The 19,860-nt window shown below is 48.8% G+C and overlaps 1 protein-coding gene across 6 annotated transcripts in view; it reads right to left on the bottom strand.

The window, feature by feature from the left end:
- LOC134533325 (glutamate receptor ionotropic, kainate 2-like) overlaps nt 1–19,860 on the bottom strand; it is a 406,907-nt gene that overhangs the window by 160,350 nt on the left and 226,697 nt on the right. For 4 of the 6 annotated variants that reach the window (XM_063370828.1, XM_063370827.1, XM_063370829.1 and 1 more), the window contains 2 exons: nt 13,947–14,099; nt 11,044–11,268 (listed from right to left, as the gene is read on the bottom strand). In XM_063370828.1, the coding sequence (XP_063226898.1) occupies nt 11,044–11,268; nt 13,947–14,099 (378 nt within the window). The remainder of the gene's footprint in view (nt 1–11,043; nt 11,269–13,946; nt 14,100–19,860) is intronic. The other 2 variants (XM_063370832.1, XM_063370833.1) reach the window with 1 other exon arrangement.

Below are 19,860 nucleotides of genomic sequence, written 5' to 3'. Positions count from 1 at the left end.
CTTCGTAGCTCTGTAGCCTCGCAGTCTCGTAAACTTGAAGATTCGTAGTCACGTAGTCTCGTAACCTCATGGCTCGTAGTCGCGTAGCCAGGATGTCTTGGGACCTCGTAGAATTGTAGCCTCGCAGTCTCGTAACCATGCGTTCTGGAAGCTTCGTAGTCCTATAGCCTCGCGATCACGTAACCTAGAAGACTCGCAATCGCATAGACTCGTAACCTCATGGCTCGTAGTCTCGTAGTCATGATGCATTGGAGGCTCGTAGACTTGAAGCTACGTAAGAAAGAGGCCTTGTAATCTTATAACATAATGCTGATGGAGCAGTTGGAGCAAATGAGAAAATTCCGTCGAAGACAGATGCGGTAACTGGAGTCATGTAGACGAGTACCTTCGTAGTCAAGTACTCTTGCAGACTTGTAGTCCTGTATTCTCGCAGTCATGTAAACCTGTGTACTAGAAACTTCGTAGCTCTGTAGCCTCGCAAGCCATGTATAACTCGTAACCAGCTAGATCATTTTAGACTCGTAGCCATGTGGTCTCATAGTCTCTTAGACTCGAAGAATTCTAGCCTAATATATTTGGAGCCAAAAGACTTTTGGGACCAAAAGACTGTAGTTGTCAATGACTGATGGAGCCAATGAATATTGGAGTCAATGAATATTGGAGCCATTGAATATTGGAGCCAATGAATATTGGAGCCAATGAATATTGGAACCAATGAATATTGCAGTCAATGATTATTGGAGCCAATGAATATTGTAGCCAATGACTATTGGAGCCAATGACTATCGGAGCCAAAAGACTGTTGGAGCCAAAAGGCTGATGGAACCTTTTGGAGCAATTCGATACAATTGATACTGGAGCTCATGGATATTGGAGCCAATGAATATTGGAGCCAATGAATATTGGAGCCAATGAATATTGGAGCCAATGAATATTGGAGCCAATGAATATTGGAGCCAATGAATATTGGAGTCAATGACAAATTAATGTGCTTCCTTTTCGTCGATGGTGCTGCCTTTTCGTTGTCGGTGCTTCCAAATGTGCTTCCTTTTCGTTGGCGGTGCTGCCTTTTCTTTGTCGGTGCTTCCAAATGTGCTTCCTTTTCGTTGGCGGTGCGGCCTTTTCGTTGATGGTGCGGCCTTTTCGTTGATGGTGCTTCCTTTTCGTTGTCGGTGCTTCCAAATGTGCTGTCTTTTCTTTGGCGGTGCTGCCTTTTCGTTGTCGGTGCTTCCAAACGTGCTTCCTTTTCGTTGGCGGTGCTGCCTTTTCGTTGCCGGTGCTTCCAAATGTGCTGCCTTTTCGTTGTCGGTGCTTCCAAATGTGCTGCCTTTTCGTTTTCGGTGCTTCCAAATGTGCTGCCTTTTCGTTGATGGTCCTTCTATTTTTAATGTTGTTTTGACTCTAGTATTATTGTAAATGATTCTTGATTTGACTAGCGTATTATTCCATCCGGTGCATGTATATAAGCGAGTCCTAGACAGCAGGTCGCTCAGTTTGTTACTGTCGTCGACGGTGTAAGGATCACCTAGATTATTTCATCTGGTGCATAAGTCGCGTAATTACCTGTTCTTGAGAACTCGATGGCATCTTTACCGATTTTAACGCCGAACTCGATGGACGTTGTACCTTCGTCTACGGGAACCTTGACGTCAGCGACGACAATGGTGGAGCAGATCTCGTTGGCAACGACGACGACGTCAACATTGGAGGAGATTTCAACAGATGTGATACCACCAGCAGAAGATAGCTTAATGACTACTGAGCTGGATGTGCAGGAAACCACGACGATCGACGATACGACCTCGATGGAGACTTCAATGGATGCTGATTTGACAACTAGCGAACATCGGTGCTGTAACTGTGACAAGATTTTCTCAAACAACACCAATGCTCGGTGACACGAGAGGAGCGAATGTGTCAAGAACCTATATCGTAAAATGTTTGTTTGTGAGAAATGTCATAAGCAGTTTGCCAGAAAAGATAATATGAAAACGCACTTGAAGGCATGCAAAGGTCCTGTTCTGCGGCAGAAAGTAAAGGTTTCGTCGCAACAACGATGCATCGATGTGCATAAGAGAATGCCTGGAAATGGTACTACTGTTGCAATGCCTGTATCTGGATCGGGTCTGAAAGGATCGTCTTCATCACCACGGTATCCTTGCAGCTACTGTGATACGTCGTTCGCATTTTCCCATGATGCACGAAGACATGAGCGGAGCAAATGCAAGAAGAATCCTTCTCGCATGAAGTTTCGATGTGATGAGTGCCTTAAATGGTTTACTCGAATTGACAGTTTGCGACATCATGCGAAAAAATGTAAAGGTGGAGTCTGTGCTCCTACTGCTGAACTACCTGCCGACATTTCGACTCCTCGCTTTAGATTGGAGACACGAAAGCGTACAACCAAAAAACAGATGCCCAGCAACCGATTGTTATGACGTCTGAACATGGAACTAAACCTAAGACTGTGTTCGGAGCATTACAAGTGAACGATAATGGCTTCTTCTTGGCGCAGTCTGCATTTCGTGGAACGTTGAAAGACTACTATTATCTAAATACGTTCGGTGAGTCGAAGGACATTTGTAATTTTCTTGACGATATCAGACAGAAGATAATCAATCAGCTTACTGATGATGTAGCAACAAACGGACCTTTGAAATATAACTTGTGGTTGGACTGTATATATGGAAAGCCATATCCGTTCGATGACAAAGTGAAGAAGTGTGCATTCAAGACATCGGCTGCAGTAATTTACAGTTCTAACGATGTGAAGCAAACTGTTAAAAACGGTATCCAGAAACTCTGTCAAGAAGAGGTGGACTATGTCTGTAAAGGTTCTGGCTGGACTCTGTCTAGTATAAACCGATTGGAGCTAAGAATTAGTCATTTCACACCGCTGCGGAACTAAATGATTATAAGATTGCTGGCTTTCATAAGTGATCCTGTAGTAGAATAGAAATTATGTAATAAATATTATGTTTGTTAAAGAACTTGCGGTGTTTAATTCCTCGAACCTGTTACTATTATGTTAAATTGATGTTATATTTAATTTTTTTGCATCATCCTAGATCGTACCAAGGACCTTAGTCGATCTAATTAATCAGTATATTGATCGGAAATTTATTTAATGATTTCTGAACTTTTTCCCGGATCTCGAGCATTAAAATTACACATTTCCAATATGGTGGTCTTGATGTCTGATAGGATGGTGGTCGTAGAGGATTAAGAGTCTCTTTACGAATGTTGAACATGGTTTATTTAAATTATTTTTTTTAAAATAAGATTAAACATTATTGCAACGATCAAGTATCGAACCAAGGACGGGAATCGATCGAATCAATATGTTAATTAATGAGTGATTTATTTAATGAATTTTGGAACTTTTCCCGAATTTCTAGCTAAATAATTACGGATTTTCATGATGGCGGCCAAATGACAAGATGGCGGGTGTCACAGTAATAAATGATTACTGCACTCTAGCGGATACGAATTAAACTAACATATCATCGGCGCACTCTAGCCGACGATACAATGATGATGGCTTCCAGCATCGAAGACAAGATGGCGGCCATGACGTCATACTAGATGATGATAAAAAGTGGTGGGAGTCAGTCTGCCAGCACCCACCACGGGGGAAGGATCGGTCGTCATTTATATTTTTTTGCGCTCGTCGGGTTCGAACCGAGGACTCCGAGCTCCGTGTCGAAAAAGTATGCTTTTTAAATATTTTTATTAAATTTTTATTGTTTGAATTTTTTTTAATTAATTTTAATTTTTTTTATTAAAATCGGATAATAAATAAAAAAGTTAAAGATGGCGACCGTAACGAAAATTGCAATGGTGACGACATAATCCAAGATGGCGGTCATGGTATCCTTATTCCTAGAAATGGCTTAACTGAGGCTTGAGTTAAGGATGCTTAAGCCAGTTTTAGGAATTTTCAGCCGCTGGGATTTTTAAGGACTAAAAACGGGAATTTTTCCTTCGAAACGGGAAATTTTTCCCTCGAAAAGAGAAATTTTTAATTTGTGGAATTTTTTGAGATTTTTTGGCGGAACTTTTTTCCACAGAAATGGAAATTTAGGCGATTTTTGAGGATTTTTGGGCAAATTTTGCCCAATTTCGGCGGATTTTGGTGATTTTTGAGGATAAAATTCAAGGTCAAGGTCAAAGGTCAAGGTCACAACCATCCAAGATGGCTGCCGTGACGTCACAATCCAAGATGGCGGACACCGACACCACCACCACCGCCTGGCGCCTGATCTCGGAGGAACCAAACTATACTACTCGTGGTATATAATTAGTTACATAATTCTTAGCCATTTCACTGTACCGATTGTTTTAAATGTTTCACAGACTTTATTATTATCCTGTATATATGTACAAGGATTGCTCGTTTAAAGATATAAGATTGACGTGTCCCAGCAACAGCGTCGGGTGATGGAGTGGCATGAGGTGGGGCGACAGGTCCACTGGTAGGTTGGCAGCTGCTCCTTGACGCACAGATATTGGTCTAACCTGCCCTTTTGCTGGGTCAGGGGTAGAGGAGGGGTGGAGTCAGGTATAGTGCGAGGAAGGGGCGTTAGGTGGAGCCTTAGAGCGAGCACCCGAAGGCCGCTCCAAGGATAGGAGAACAGGAGCCTAGAGCGAAATCTCCGAAGGGCCGCTCCAAGGGGGGAAGGGAGTCTAGAGCGTAATCCCGAAGACCGCTCCAGCAAAGGATTCCAGAGCGTAATCCCGAAGGCCGCTCCGGAGGAAGAGGAGAGAGAGAGGGAGAAGGGAGAGGAGAGCAGTAAGTAAAACAAAACACCAATCCAATATTACTGCTGTATTTCCCCAAATTTCTCTGGGGTAAGGATCTCTGGCTAGGCACATTTCGACCTAGCTTATATACAGCTCCTTCAGACAATGATCACTGACAAGAGCGACATAATTTTTCCCAATACAGAAAGCAGGCCATCCTGTGCCCTCCCCAGTAATTCCCACACTAGGATATTATTTACTTATGACATACATATCACTGACACACATTTTATATGATCCAGTCATTAATAAATCCATATGCACTGCTATAACCGTTCAAAAGATGCGTGCTGCCATCTATGATATGTTCGCGACACCACTCTTAGCCTATATCCCATGGCTGGTGTAGAGAAGCCTGTTGGGATACAGCTTTCTTTGCGAGGCGGCCATGTTGGTTGCAGAGAGAGGAGGCCGAGGGCAAATGCAGGACATGACAATTCGCCCCCTCCCTCTGTGGCCTCGGCCTGGATCGTTGCATCTGCCAGAGGTCAGTACCCTGGGCTTCAGTCCCAGGGCTGACCTTGCTACACTGGCCACTGCACTATGGGGAGGTTAGTCGGTAGCGGGCTGGTCTGACCAGCCGGTCCCGTGGTCTGAGGGTTCTGGAGGCACAATCTTGTCCCGGTGAGGAGGGACTAGCAGGTTCCTGGGGTTGCGGGGTATTGATGACAGATCTGTTTTCTGTCTCCATGGCAGCAGGTGAATCCTGTTCTGGGGAATCCATAGTCCTCGGTCTTGAACGGACTCTCTATTCCAGTTGCACCTTGCTTTTATGGAGGCGTCGCTCAACGGCTGTCTCCACGACTGCATGGTTGATTTCCCCTTTGGGGTTCCTCCTTTCTGACGCCATTGAAAACCACTGCCTGAGTTATTTTGGCTCAGCTTGGTTGTGGCAGAGCGTGGGGAAGGAGTTTCTTGGGGTCGCTGGTCCCCTTGCATCAACCCAACCATAGGGTAGTCTCCTTGTTCTGTGCAGATTCCAGGATTAGGGTTAACACCACTTTGATTAGGGGTGTTCCGGTCACCCATTCCTTTGGTGCCCCAGTTAAGAGTTCGGTGGGACGTTCGTCCGAAGAGTATAGTTTTATCTTCGAAGTCCAATGTCGCCTGCTGCTGGGTGAGCCAATCTTGGCCCAACACGAGTTCTTCTCGAAGGTCCTTCGCGACCAGACATGGGATCTCCATCTCCACATCGGCTATGCAGCATTGTACCATAGCATTACCCAGTAAGGTCATGGCGGATCCCTGGGTGGCAAGCTGGGCCATTTGGGGTTGGGACTTAATAGGGGTCCCTGTTCTCTGCACAATACTCTCGTGCACAAAATTAGTGGTGGCGGCTGAGTCGATAAGAGCCTGAATGGGCTGTGAGTCCAGTTGCACCTTGACTCTTGGCAGTTCTTGTTGTGGGTGGTGCTGTACGCACATAAGGCTCGGGGTCGGTCTACTTTCGAGCCAAGCTTGGGAGTTGAGGTTTTCTACCTTCGGTGTAGGGGTAGGGCTCGTTGACACCACTCTTTCCCTCCAGGGGTCTACTGTGTTGAGGCTGTTCCTTTCAGACTGTTTGCAGCGGAGCACTGGGCAGTCTTTGTGAAAGTGTTGTTCAGGGCAGTGCCAACACTTCGGCAACCTTTTGTTGGGGGTAGCATATTCTTGTACCCGGGTTGGTGGTGGACAAGGTTTACTTGTTACAGTGCCCCTAGTTTCGAGACAGTCTCGCTGCACGGCAGTGGCTCGAACCATAAGTTCGGATAAATTCTCGGGAGGCGGATGCCGTAGAAATGTCCGTAGGTTGGGCCGCACCAGCTCCAACAAGGTAGGAAGAAATTCATTTGGGTCTCTCCCTGGGTGTAGCCTCTTATAAAGTTTCCTTTTCTGTAGTAAGAAACTTTCGACATCCTCTCCTTCCTTTTGTTTGGTACCATATAATTGGGCAGTAAGATTTGCCAGTCTTGATTGGTTTCCAAAATGGTTCAGGAAGCCCCCTGTGAACTCTTCCCAGGTGTCATACAGACCGTCATGGTTATTCCACCATCTAGAGGCTTCCCCAAGTAGTAATGGACCTATCTGGTCCACCCATTCGGTGGGGTGGATTGCATGTGCCCGTAGGGCTTGCTCCCATTGGTGTACAGCTTGCACAGGATCCTCATGATCCTGACCCCTAAAGGGCCGAGGTACACTTGCAGATCTTGTACTTGAAGGTAAAGTGGGATTCACTCTACACTGGGTGCAGGTAAACGACATCCCAGCAAGGTCCAGTGGTGTATCTTCCCAGCCTAGACAGGCGAGCTGGTAGTCGCACTGACAGGCCTGGCAGGTGACGCGGACTAGGGCTGTCCCAGGGCAGTTAGGCGCAAAGCAGCGCCGGAGAGCAGGAACTGTTGGCTTCTTCTCTAACAGAAGTTGTCTGCAGGGCTGGCATATATGGATATACGCCTGTTCAATGACTTGTTCCACGAAACCAAGGCATTGTAGGTGAAACTGGGCATTGCAGCATACACAGGGAATGCTGGGTCCATCCGGTACACTGCAGCGGGGTGCTGCACAGGATCCAGAAGACATCCTTCAGTTGGGTTGGGTGCCACCAGGTGTTTTCTGCACTCCTGGAAGTGGGTGTTGCTCTGGCTGTGATGAGAAGCTCTAGCGGTGGTAGGTGGTCCTCAGCCTATCTAGACTGACACAGGCCCCAAGTTGGGCGCCAAATTGACGTGTCCCGGCAACAGCGTCGGGTGATGGAGTGGCATGAGGTGGGGCGACAGGTCCACTGGTAGGTTGGCAGCTGCTCCTTGATGCACAGATATTGGTCTAACCTGCCCTTTTGCTGGGTCAGGGGTAGAGGAGGGGTGGAGTCAGGTACAGTGCGAGGAAGGGGCGTTAGGTGGAGCCTTAGAGCGAGCACCCGAAGGCCACTTCAAGGATAGGAGAACAGGAGCCTAGAGCGAAATCTCCGAAGGGCCGCTCCAAGGGGGGAAGGGAGTCTAGAGCATAATCCCGAAGGCCGCTCCAGCAAAGGATTCCAGAGCGTAATCCCGAAGGCCGCTCCGGAGGAAGAGGAGAGAGAGAGGGAGAAGGGAGAGGAGAGCAGTAAGTAAAACAAAACACCAATCCAATATTACTGCTGTATTTCCCCAAATTTCTCTGGGGTAAGGATCTCTGGCTAGGCACATTTCGACCTAGCTTATATACAGCTCCTTCAGACAATGATCACTGACAAGAGCGACATAATTTTTCCCAATACAGAAAGCAGGCCATCCTGTGCCCTCCCCAGTAATTCCCACACTAGGATATTATTTACTTATGACATACATATCACTGACACACATTTTATATGATCCAGTCATTAATAAATCCATATGCACTGCTATAACCGTTCAAAAGATGCGTGCTGCCATCTATGATATGTTCGCGACACCACTCTTAGCCTATATCCCACGGCTGGTGTAGAGAAGCCTGTTGGGATACAGCTTTCTTTGCGAGGCGGCCATGTTGGTTGCAGAGAGAGGAGGCCGAGGGCAAATGCAGGACATGACAAGATAAACATGAGTACATGGAGTAAACCATAAAAAGGAGTTCTTTATAGAAGGCCAAAATGAAAAATATAAGATAAGAACAGGTTATCCGTAACATGTTGTAAATGGACTTTTTTTACAAGTGGAAGTGGAAGTAGTGTTGAAAAACCAGAAACTTTGACAGCATGTACTGACACAGTAACGTCTAGAAAAGATGAAACGGATTTGAACCCTGCGGTCCAGCAACAACAGTCATCTGCTTTTTTATAAATAGATATTCATGTTTTTGACAAAGAGGCGGTAGAGGAATCATCAATAAGTATAACAATTGTGATGCGTCTTTGAACCATACGTTAAGTAATGATAAAGTGCAAATAACAGTACATCTAAACAAAGATCCAGCTTCATGGGAAATCAACGATACCTCTGTTGAGTCGGCCACCAATCTCACATCTAACTTTCAAACTAATTAAACTATATTATGAAGCGCAGAGTTGTCATGCTGAGCTACTTGGTATTGTGCTTTTCTCCAGTCATTAAATCCTTCGTCTGAGTCTTATTCTACAGTGGACCGAATGCTAAACAGGGCCCGAAATATACAGATCTTTTACTCTCAGAATAAACCGGCCAAATTAAATTATTTACTTCAATATTTTATTTTTCCAGCTTTATGGGAAATCTATGATACCTTAAGGGAGATAATGCAAGGTGCGGTTTCGATCAAAACAAGTCTTGTGATAGAGCTCTAACACAAGCCAGAATTTGTTTTGTTTTTTTTTTCATTTATTTTATTTTTTTGGTAATTATTTAGTTTTCTCTCTAAATGTGACAAAATATTGGCTGATCAGTATCGTTTCTTAAGAAAACTACTTCTTCTATGCTGGCTGGAAGGATTATGTGCGGTTTCCAATGGTAGACAGCACAGTTTACAGGTTCGTAGCAATCTAGTAGCAGCTGAGTCGGTTCGTAAGACACAGGAAAGTGCAAAAACTTCCAGTGATTAGCGCCTCCTTCACAGGTTTCTGTGTATGTACATAGATAGACGGCATCCCTGTAGCTGCACTGCAGAAGCTAGCTCTTATGCTCACGTTCACGTTGGCAGGATGAAATGAAAAAAAACTTCTTGCAGGTTGGACAACAACTGAAGGCACGAACAATTACACGATTTTAATATATGGACACTCTACTCACACTACGAGTGCCATTCCCGCATTTGGGGGGAGTTGTTACAGGCACACACTCGATCAAATTGTCGTGTGGCTGCTCGCCATATATTGCACTAAGCTTGTGCAGGGACGGACAACCATAGTTGGTCTGTAGATCGACAATTTCGGTGGCTCTATCACAAAACTAGCTCAGCCTATGTTTCTGCCCCACTGCAGCGGCAGAGATGAAGTCACGCGGTCTGCTGTAGCAAATCATCTAGAGTGTTTTTCACTTGGTGGTATGGAATTTTACCTTCGACAACTCTAAGCCGTGGTAATGTTTGCATAGCCATTCATTCGAGCATTTGCTTTTTTCGTCCAGTAGTTTCCAGGCATATGGAGGCCGGAAGATGCGGGTTCGAGTCCTGCCGTCGTCCTCGTAGGTAACGCCGATTTTCTTTGAGCACGAATCCATTTTGGCTGTGGAAATCTTGAAGGTTGCTGTACATTTTGTCGCTAGCAATGATCTGTCATGACTAAATAAACGAAATAAATATAGGAAACGAAACAGAATTAAAGACAGAATTTTTAAAAGCTCTTCTCGGCAATTGTACGATGCAAGCCGATCGTGAAGTATCAGACGAAAGGTTTAGGTTTTTGGTGTAAAATTTTCACTGGTCGATATTTCGATCCTGCAGTCGAAATTGTTTAAATATATTTAATCATCCAGTTTATAAACGCCAAACTCAATTAACGGAACCTTGTTCTTGAAACTGTCGGGACTCAGTACCTGTGTCAGTCCACAACCATAGTATGTTTGCTGAAGCTTGGTATACATTTGATTTGCGAGAATAAATCTTCTGTTTTAAAAGTCCATGTTCATGTCAACAAAATGGCAGAATTCAAAATGTCGGAAAATTCTAGAAAACAAAATGGTGGGCGTAAATAAAGTGTAATATTCTAGAATTAAAGATTATTACCATAACGATAAATGAACTGCTCTTGAATCCAAGATGGTAGAGTGACTTTTTTAATGAATTAATTTTTGTTATTTTTAATTTTTTCCCCAATTTTCTAGAATAAAAATACGGAAATCCTGATGGTGGGGCGTAACAAAAAATTTCATAGTTATATCACAATCCAATATGTCGTCAGAGGCTTATCGGAGGCTTGTCGATATGGAATTTAAGCCTGAATATGGACTTTTCAAGCCGTTGGCAATATTTAGGACCAAAATGGACACTTTTCTCATGACAGGAATTTTTCATACAAAGTAAAGATTTTTTTTATTTTTCAAAATTTTTGAGGGTTTTTTGACGGATGTTTTCTAAAAAAATGTAATTTTTGAATGACTTTGGTGAATTTTAATCAAATTTGGGCAAATCTTGAAGGTCAAGGTCAAAGGTCGTCATGGTCATCTTGGATGGCCGCCGTGACGTCGCAATCCCAACCCACATCCTGCTCCCTGTGCCCGAATGCCCTATTATATACTACTAGATTGTATGTCAACACTGATGAATACTAAAAACGTTTACACGTGTTTTTAGCAAAGGTGTATTGGTTTAGTTGAAGAATGCAGGCCTACTCACTATCTTGGAAGCGATAATGAAGGTCTTGTTGCGCATCATCTGCTTGGCTTCTTGCGACACCTGCGCGCCGTAGTCCTTCTCCTGCGTGATGCCGCCGTGCATGGTCCAGTTGCCGATCTTCCTGAGCTTGGCGTGGGACACCTCCATCACCTCCAGGGTGATGTCCTTGCGCCGGCCTGAGAGCGCGTCGAACGACACCTCTCCGCTCAGCCCCAGGAACTTGAACTGCGAGCCGAACACACTATTGCTGTTTGTTGTTCTCGTCGCCAGCTTTGTTAGCTATCTGGACTACCGAGTGATGTACTGCTCCCTCGAGGATCTTGAATTCTAAAAATACACATCGGTGCATGACCACCACACGCATCACACGTGCAACTCCACACAGAAGTAAGTAGACTTCATCAAATGCTTATTCAGTATGCTATATCTTCAAAAAATATAGTAGACATTTTACTTACATGAATTGTTAGATTATTCATAATGACATTAATACCTACATTTTCAGTTACACAGGAGTGTGTACTACAGGGTTAATTACTACGATTTCTCTATATTTTCACAATCATTGCCATTATTTAGGTTATACTTCTTAACGTTTGCGTTACTTTCCAACGTTGCCATGGAGGAGGGAGAGAGAGAGAAAGATAACTGGTGAGTGATTGCTGGATGGCGCGATACATGAATATTGCTCGACTGGTCATGGTTCGAATAACCATGCATCCTATGTACTTTGTATAAAAATCAATTAAATATTTTTACATGGGTCATAAAACACTGGTAGGTCATTAAACAATGACTTTACATGCACAAGACACAGCGATGCTGGCTTACTCTAGGAACTAACAGCAGAAACATAGATGGTGAATATAACATAATTCAAGATGGTGAACTTAATTAGAAAAAAACACATTGATTGTGATGTTAGAATCCAAGATGGTGACCAGTGGAAAAAACACAAGAAGGCTGTCATGAAACCAGAATATAAGATGGAGGTCGTTAAGTCATAATCTAAGATGGTGGCCATGACATCAGAATGCGAAATGGTGGCTGTGAGAGCATTATTCAAAATGATGAAATCCAAGATGACGGCATGGGCCAAGGTCATCCAAGATGGCGACTTGAGTCCAGATGAAGGTCAAAGGACAGGGGCATCCAATATGGCCATCGTGACAACAAATACAGATGTAGGACGCTGATACAATCTAAATCCACCTACTGGTACTAGGGCAGAACCGACTATTTTATATTACTAACATGGTAGTTTAATACATCACATAATGTTTTTAAAATTAATTTTATTTCTATAACTTAAGAAAGCTAGCTTTAGTTTTTAATATTTAAAGTTGCTGCTGTGACGTTATTCCCACTTTCAAGTTTCGATGGAGAGAGGAAATTGAAAAACTCGAACTTATTTCAGCGACTGTGGCATTTTACGATTATCTTCTTATAATATACTTTTATTGCTTTCAATAATTTTTGTGGTTAGAATTGCTACCTTGTCGAAACAATATCGAGATGACTCGATAGATGAAACGATTCCCGTATAACAAGCCCCAGAACACATTCTGGCTATACTACATTTGTGGCCATGCAAAAAAACTCATACTAAGAAATTTTTCGCCAGTGATGTAAACGCACGTCTTCTGACTTGCAATTACTTCCATCCTGACCAATAGACAAACCAGTCAAACTAAGTAGGTTAAACACAGACTATAAAGACGAAAAACACACATACACACACTAGCTGAAGTACCTGGCGTTGTCGAGGACAAACATATTAAAATATAAGGAATATCACTACCGAGTTTCAAGTTTGTAGGACACACACTTTGAAAAACGGGAAATTTTGATTCTAATGTCCCATTGATTGCAGAATCTCGGTGAATTAAGGCTACACATCAGCAAAATCGGGACCCCAATCTTCAGCTTCATTTGTGGGAAGGCAAGTAACCTCTAGGCAAGATGCGACGAATGCATCAAATTCAAGGCAACGCCACTTATTGACGAAGTTTTAACCTAAACTGTTATTAGCGCCTTTAGTTTACTAGCAGCTGCGAGCTTTATTAAACGGGTGGTTTCCCAAAGAGAAGGATAGAAAGTTGCTAGACCTTACTATATGACCATGTGTGGCCAGGGCCGCAACTAGGAAGGGGGGGGGGGGGGGGGGCAAGCGGGGCATACACCCCGGGCGCAAAGCTGTGGGGGCGCCGAAATCGCTTGCATTGTAATTCCTACTAAAACTGGTAACTAGTAAAAAGTTTTTTAACTTGCATGCCAGGAATGTCTAATCTGATTTACAATATAACGTCTCAAAATATTTAATGAACAAGTCTAGTGATTATACGGACTACTTTATGGACATAGTGGGTTCATGCATGGAAGTTACAGTAGCACAGAAACTGTTACATGTAGGTATAAAAAATGCTTAAATAGCACCATTTTTCCGTGGGAGGGCCCCCGGACCCCCCGCTTTATTTGTGTGGTATGTGCAAAAAAAGAAGGGGGGGGGGGGGCCGCATGAATCCATTCATGCCCCGGGTCCCAGAGACTCTAGTTGCGGCCCTGTGTGTGGCGGACATACAGAAATTACACAAACTCACTGTTTATGTGTCTATAACATACCACCTATAATATTCTATTATAAAACTCAATTTACTCATTTTTCACTACTGTAGGAATGGAATTTCATGATTATATGTACCAAGTCTTAAGACATTCCCCACCCATAAACTATCTGTATGCCATCCCTTGTTCCATTGCAGCGGGAAAGAATAACAAACAAACACACTTTCACCTTTATAATATTAGTAGGGATATGTATACACAGTGGATAATGAAGTGAATATGAGTAACCATGGGCGCGAAGCACTTCTGTGAAAAACCAGAGGAAAGTGTGGACTCACCATTTTCATGTACCTGTTGACATGCTCGCCATGCACCCAGGGCTGTGGCCTCGCGCAGCTCAGACTCTGGCTCTCTATTGGCTCCGAGGCGTCTGCCCTGATGAGGGAGATGGCGAACATGGACACAGCATCGTACATCAAGGACGGCGCCACCTGCGACCACCACACCACGACCTTACTGGCGCAGCTCAGACTCTGGCTATCTATTGGCTCCGAGGCGTCTGCCCTGATGAGGGAGATGGCGAACATGGACACAGCATCGTACATCAAGGCCGGCGCCACCTGAGACCACACCACGACCTGACTGGCGCGGCTCAGACTCCGGCTCTCTATTGGCTCCGAGGCGTCTGCCCTGATGAGGGAGATGGCGAACATGGACACAGCATCGTACATCAAGGCCGGCGCCACCTGAGAGCACACCACGACCTGACTGGCGCGGCTCAGTATCTGGCTCTCTATTGGCTCCGAGGCGTCTGCCCTGATGAGGGAGATGGCGAACATGGACACAGCATCGTACATCAAGGCCGGCGCCACCTGAGACCACACCACGACCTGACTGGCGCGGCTCAGTATCTGGCTCTCTATTGGCTCCGAGGCGTCTGCCCTGATGAGGGAGATGGCGAACATGGACACAGCATCGTACATCAAGGCCGGCGCCACCTGCGACTACACCACGACCTGACTGGCGCAGCTCAGACTATGGCTCTCTATTGGCTCCGAGGCGTCTGCCCTGAAGAGGGAGATGGCAAACATGGACACAGCATCGTACATCAAGGCAGGCGCCACCTGAGACCACCTTACCACGACCTTACTGGCGCAGCTCAGACTCCGGCTCTCTATTGGCTCCGAGGCGTCTGCCCTGATGAGGGAGATGGCGAACATGGACACAGCATCGTACATCAAGGCCGGCGCCACCTGCGACCACCACACCACTACCTTACTGGCGCAGCTCAGACTCTGGCTATCTATTGGCTCCGAGGCGTCTGCCCTGATGAGGGAGATGGCGAACATGGACACAGCATCGTACATCAAGGCCGGCGCCACCTGAGACCACACCACGACCTGACTGGCGCGGCTCAGACTCCGGCTCTCTATTGGCTCCGAGGCGTCTGCCCTGATGAGGGAGATGGCGAACATCGACGCAGCATCGTACATCGAGGCCGGCGCCACCTGAGACCACACCACGACCTGACTGGCGCAGCTCAGACTCTGGCTCTCTATTGGCTCCGAGGCGTCTGCCCTGATGAGGGAGATGGCGAACATGGACACAGCATCGTACATCAAGGCAGGCGCCACCTGCGACCACCACACCACGACCTGACTGGCGCAGCTCAGACTCTGGCTCTCTATTGGCTCCGAGGCGTCTGCCCTGATGAGGGACATGGCGAACATGGACACAGCATCGTACATCAAGGCCGGCGCCACCTGAGACCACACCACGACCTGACTGGCGCGGCTCAGTATCTGGCTCTCTATTGGCTCCGAGCCGTCTGCCCTGATGAGGGAGATGGCGAACATGGACACAGCATCGTACATCAAGGCCGGCGCCACCTGAGACCACACCACGACCTGACTGGCGCAGCTCAGACTCTGGCTCTCTATTAGCTCCGAGGTGTCTGCACTGATGAGGGAGATGGCGAACATGGACACAGCATCGTACATCAAGGCCGGCGCCACCTGAGACCACACCACGACCTGACTGGCGCAGCTCAGATTCTGGCTCTCTATTGGCTCCGAGGCGTCTGCCCTGATGAGGGAGATGGCGAACATGGACACAGCATCGTACATCAAGGCAGGCGCCACCTGCGACCACCACACCACGACCTGACTGGCGCAGCTCAGACTCTGGCTCTCTATTGGCTCCGAGGCGTCTGCCCTGATGAGGGAGATGGCGAACATGGACACAGCATCGTACATCAAGGCCGGCGCTACCTGAGACCACACCACGACCTGACTGGCGCGGCTCAGACTCCAGCTCTCTATTGGCTCCGAGGCGTCTGCCCTGATGAGGGAGATGGCGAACATGGACACAGCATCGTACATCAAGGCCGGCGCCACCTGAGACCACACCACGACCTGACTGGCGCGGCTCAGACTCTGGCTCTCTATTGTCTCCGAGGCGTCTGCCCTGATGAGAGAGATGGCGAACATGGACACAGCATCGTACATCAAGGCCAGCGCCACCTGCGACCACACCACGACCTGACTGGCACAGCTCAGACTCTGGCTCTATATTGGCTCCGAGGTGTCTGCACTGATGAGGGAGATGGCGAACATGGACACAGCATCGTACATCAAGGCAGGCGCCACCTGAGACCACACCACGACCTGTCTGGCGCAGCTCAGACTCTGGCTCTCTATTGGCTCCAAGGCGTATGCTCTGATGAGGGAGATGGCGAACATGGACACAGCATCGTACATCAAGGCCGGCGCCACCTGAGACCACACCACAAACTGACTGGCGCAGCTCAGACTCTGGCTCTCTATTGGCTCCGAGGCGTCTGCCCTGATGAGGGAGATGGCGAACATGGACACAGCATCGTACATCAAGGCAGGCTCCACCTGCGACCACCACACCACGACCTGACTGGCGCGGCTCAGACTCCGGCTCTCTATTGGCTCCGAGGCGTCTGCCCTGATGAGGGAGATGGCGAACATGGACACAGCATCGTACATCAAGGCCGGCGCCACCTGCGACCACCACACCACGACCTTACTGGCGCAGCTCAGACTCTGGCTATCTATTGGCTCCGAGGCGTCTGCTCTGATGAGGGAGATGGCGAACATGGACACAGCATCGTACATCAAGGCCGGCGCCACCTGAGACCACACCACGACCTGACTGGCGCGGCTCAGACTCCGGCTCTCTATTGGCTCCGAGGCGTCTGCCCTGATGAGGGAGATGGCGAACATGGACACAGCATCCTACATCAAGGCCGGCGCCACCTGAGACCACACCACGACCTGACTGGCGCAGCTCAGACTCTGGCTCTCTATGGGCTCCGAGGCGTCTGCCCTGATGAGGGAGATGGCGAACATGGACACAGCATAGTACATCAAGGCAGGCGCCACCTGCAACCACCACACCACGACCTGACTGGCGCAGCTCAGACTCTGGCTCTCTATTGGCTCCGAGGCGTCTGCCCTGATGAGGGAGATGGCGAACATGGACACAGCATCGTACATCAAGGCCGGCGCCACCTCAGACTACACCACGACCTGACTGGCGCGGCTCAGTATCTGGCTCTCTATTGGCTCCGAGGCATCTGCCCTGATGAGGGAGATGGCGAACATGGACACAGCATCGTACATCAAGGCCGGCGCCACCTGCGACCACACCATGACCTGACTGGCGCGGCTCAGTATCTGGCTCTCTATTGGCTCCGAGGCGTCTGCCCTGATGAGGGAGATGGCGAACATGGACACAGCATCGTACATCAAGGCAGGCGCCACCTGAGACCACACCACGACCTGACTGGCGCGGCTCAGTATCTGGCTCTCTATTGGCTCCGAGGCGTCTGCCCTGATGAGGGAGATGGCGAACATGGAAACAGCATCGTACATCAAGGCCGGTGCCACCTGCGACTACACCACGACCTGACTGGCGCGGCTTAGACTCCGGCTCTCTATTGGCTCCGAGGCGTCTGCCCTGATGAGGGAGATGGCGAACATGGACACAGCATCGTACATCAAGGCCGGCGCCACCTGAGACCACACCACGACCTGACTGGCGCGGCTCAGTATCTGGCTCTCTATTGGCTCCGAGGCGTCTGCCCTGATGAGGGAGATGGCGAAAATGGACACAGCATCGTACATCAAGGCCGGCGCCACCTGAGACCACACCACGACCTGACTGGCGCGGCTCAGTATCTGGCTCTCTATTGGCTCCGAGGCGTCTGCCCTGATGAGGGAGATGGCGAACATGGACACAGCATCGTACATCAAGGCCGGCGCCACCTGCGACTACACCACGACCTGACTGGCGCAGCTCAGACTATGGCTCTCTATCGGCTCCGAGGCGTCTGCCCTGATGAGGGAGATGGCAAACATGAACACAGCATCGTACATCAAGGCAGGCGCCACCTGAGACCACACCACGACCTGACTGGCGCGGCTCAGACTCCGGCTCTCTATTGGCTCCGAGGCGTCTGCCCTGATGAGGGAGATGGCGAACATGGACACAGCATCGTACATCAAGGCCGGCGCCACCTGCGACTACACCACGACCTGACTGGCGCAGCTCAGACTATGGCTCTCTATCGGCTCCGAGGCGTCTGCCCTGATGAGGGAGATGGCGAACATGGACACAGCATCGTACATCAAGGCCGGCGCCACCTGAGACCACACCACGACCTGACTGGCGCGGCTCAGACTCCGGCTCTCTATTGGCTCCGAGGCATCTGCCCTGATGAGGGAGATGGCGAAAATGGACACAGCATCGTACATCAAGGCCGGCGCCACCTGAGACCACACCACGACCTGACTGGCGCGGCTCAGTATCTGGCTCTCTATTGGCTCCGAGGCGTCTGCCCTGATGTGGGAGATGGCGAACATGGACACAGCATCGTACATCAAGGCCGGCGCCACCTGCGACTACACCACGACCTGACTGGCGCAGCTCAGACTATGGCTCTCTATCGGCTCCGAGGCGTCTGCCCTGATGAGGGAGATGGCGAACATGGACACAGCATCGTACATCAAGGCCGGCGCCACCTGAGACCACACCACGACCTGACTGGCGCGGCTCAGACTCCGGCTCTCTATTGGCTCCGAGGCGTCTGCCCTGATGAGGGAGATGGCGAACATGGACACAGCATCGTACATCAAGGCCGGCGCCACCTGAGACCACACCACGACCTGACTGGCGCAGCTCAGACTCTGGCTCTCTATTGGCTCCGAAGCGTCTGCCCTGATGAGGGAGATGGCGAACATGGACACAGCATCGTACATCAAGGCCGGCGCCACCTGAGAATACACCACGACCTGACTGGCGCGGCTCAGTATCTGGCTCTCTATTGGCTCCGACGCGTCTGCCCTGATGAGGGAGATGGCGAACATGGACACAGCATCGTACATCAAGGCCGGCGCCACCTGAGACCACACCACGACCTGACTGGCGCAGCTCAGACTCTGGCTCTCTATTAGCTCCGAGGTGTCTGCACTGATGAGGGAGATGGCGAACATGGACACAGCATCGTACATCAAGGCCGGCGCCACCTGAGACCACACCACGACCTGACTGGCGCAGCTCAGATTCTGGCTCTCTATTGGCTCCGAGGCGTCTGCCCTGATGAGGGAGATGGCGAACATGGACACAGCATCGTACATCAAGGCAGGCGCCACCTGCGACCACCACACCACGACCTGACTGGCGCAGCTCAGACTCTGGCTCTCTATTGGCTCCGAGGCGTCTGCCCTGATGAGGGAGATGGCGAACATGGACACAGCATCGTACATCAAGGCCGGCGCTACCTGAGACCACACCACGACCTGACTGGCGCGGCTCAGACTCCAGCTCTCTATTGGCTCCGAGGCATCTGCCCTGATGAGGGAGATGGCGAACATGGACACAGCATCGTACATCAAGGCCGGCGCCACCTGAGACCACACCACGACCTGACTGGCGCGGCTCAGACTCTGGCTCTCTATTGTCTCCGAGGCGTCTGCCCTGATGAGGGAGATGGCGAACATGGACACAGCATCGTACATCAAGGCCAACGCCACCTGCGACCACACCACGACCTGACTGGCGCAGCTCAGACTCTGGCTCTCTATTGGCTCCGAGGTGTCTGCACTGATGAGGGAGATGACGAACATGGACACAGCATCGTACATTAAGGCAGGCGCCACCTGAGACCACACCACGACCTGTCTGGCGCAGCTCAGACTCTGGCTCTCTATTGGCTCCAAGGTG

The sequence above is a fragment of the Bacillus rossius genome, chromosome 6 (genome assembly GCF_032445375.1).
Source record: "Bacillus rossius redtenbacheri isolate Brsri chromosome 6, Brsri_v3, whole genome shotgun sequence".
Lineage (NCBI taxonomy): Eukaryota > Metazoa > Arthropoda > Insecta > Phasmatodea > Bacillidae > Bacillus > Bacillus rossius.
This window is presented reverse-complemented; position numbering and strand designations above follow the sequence as displayed.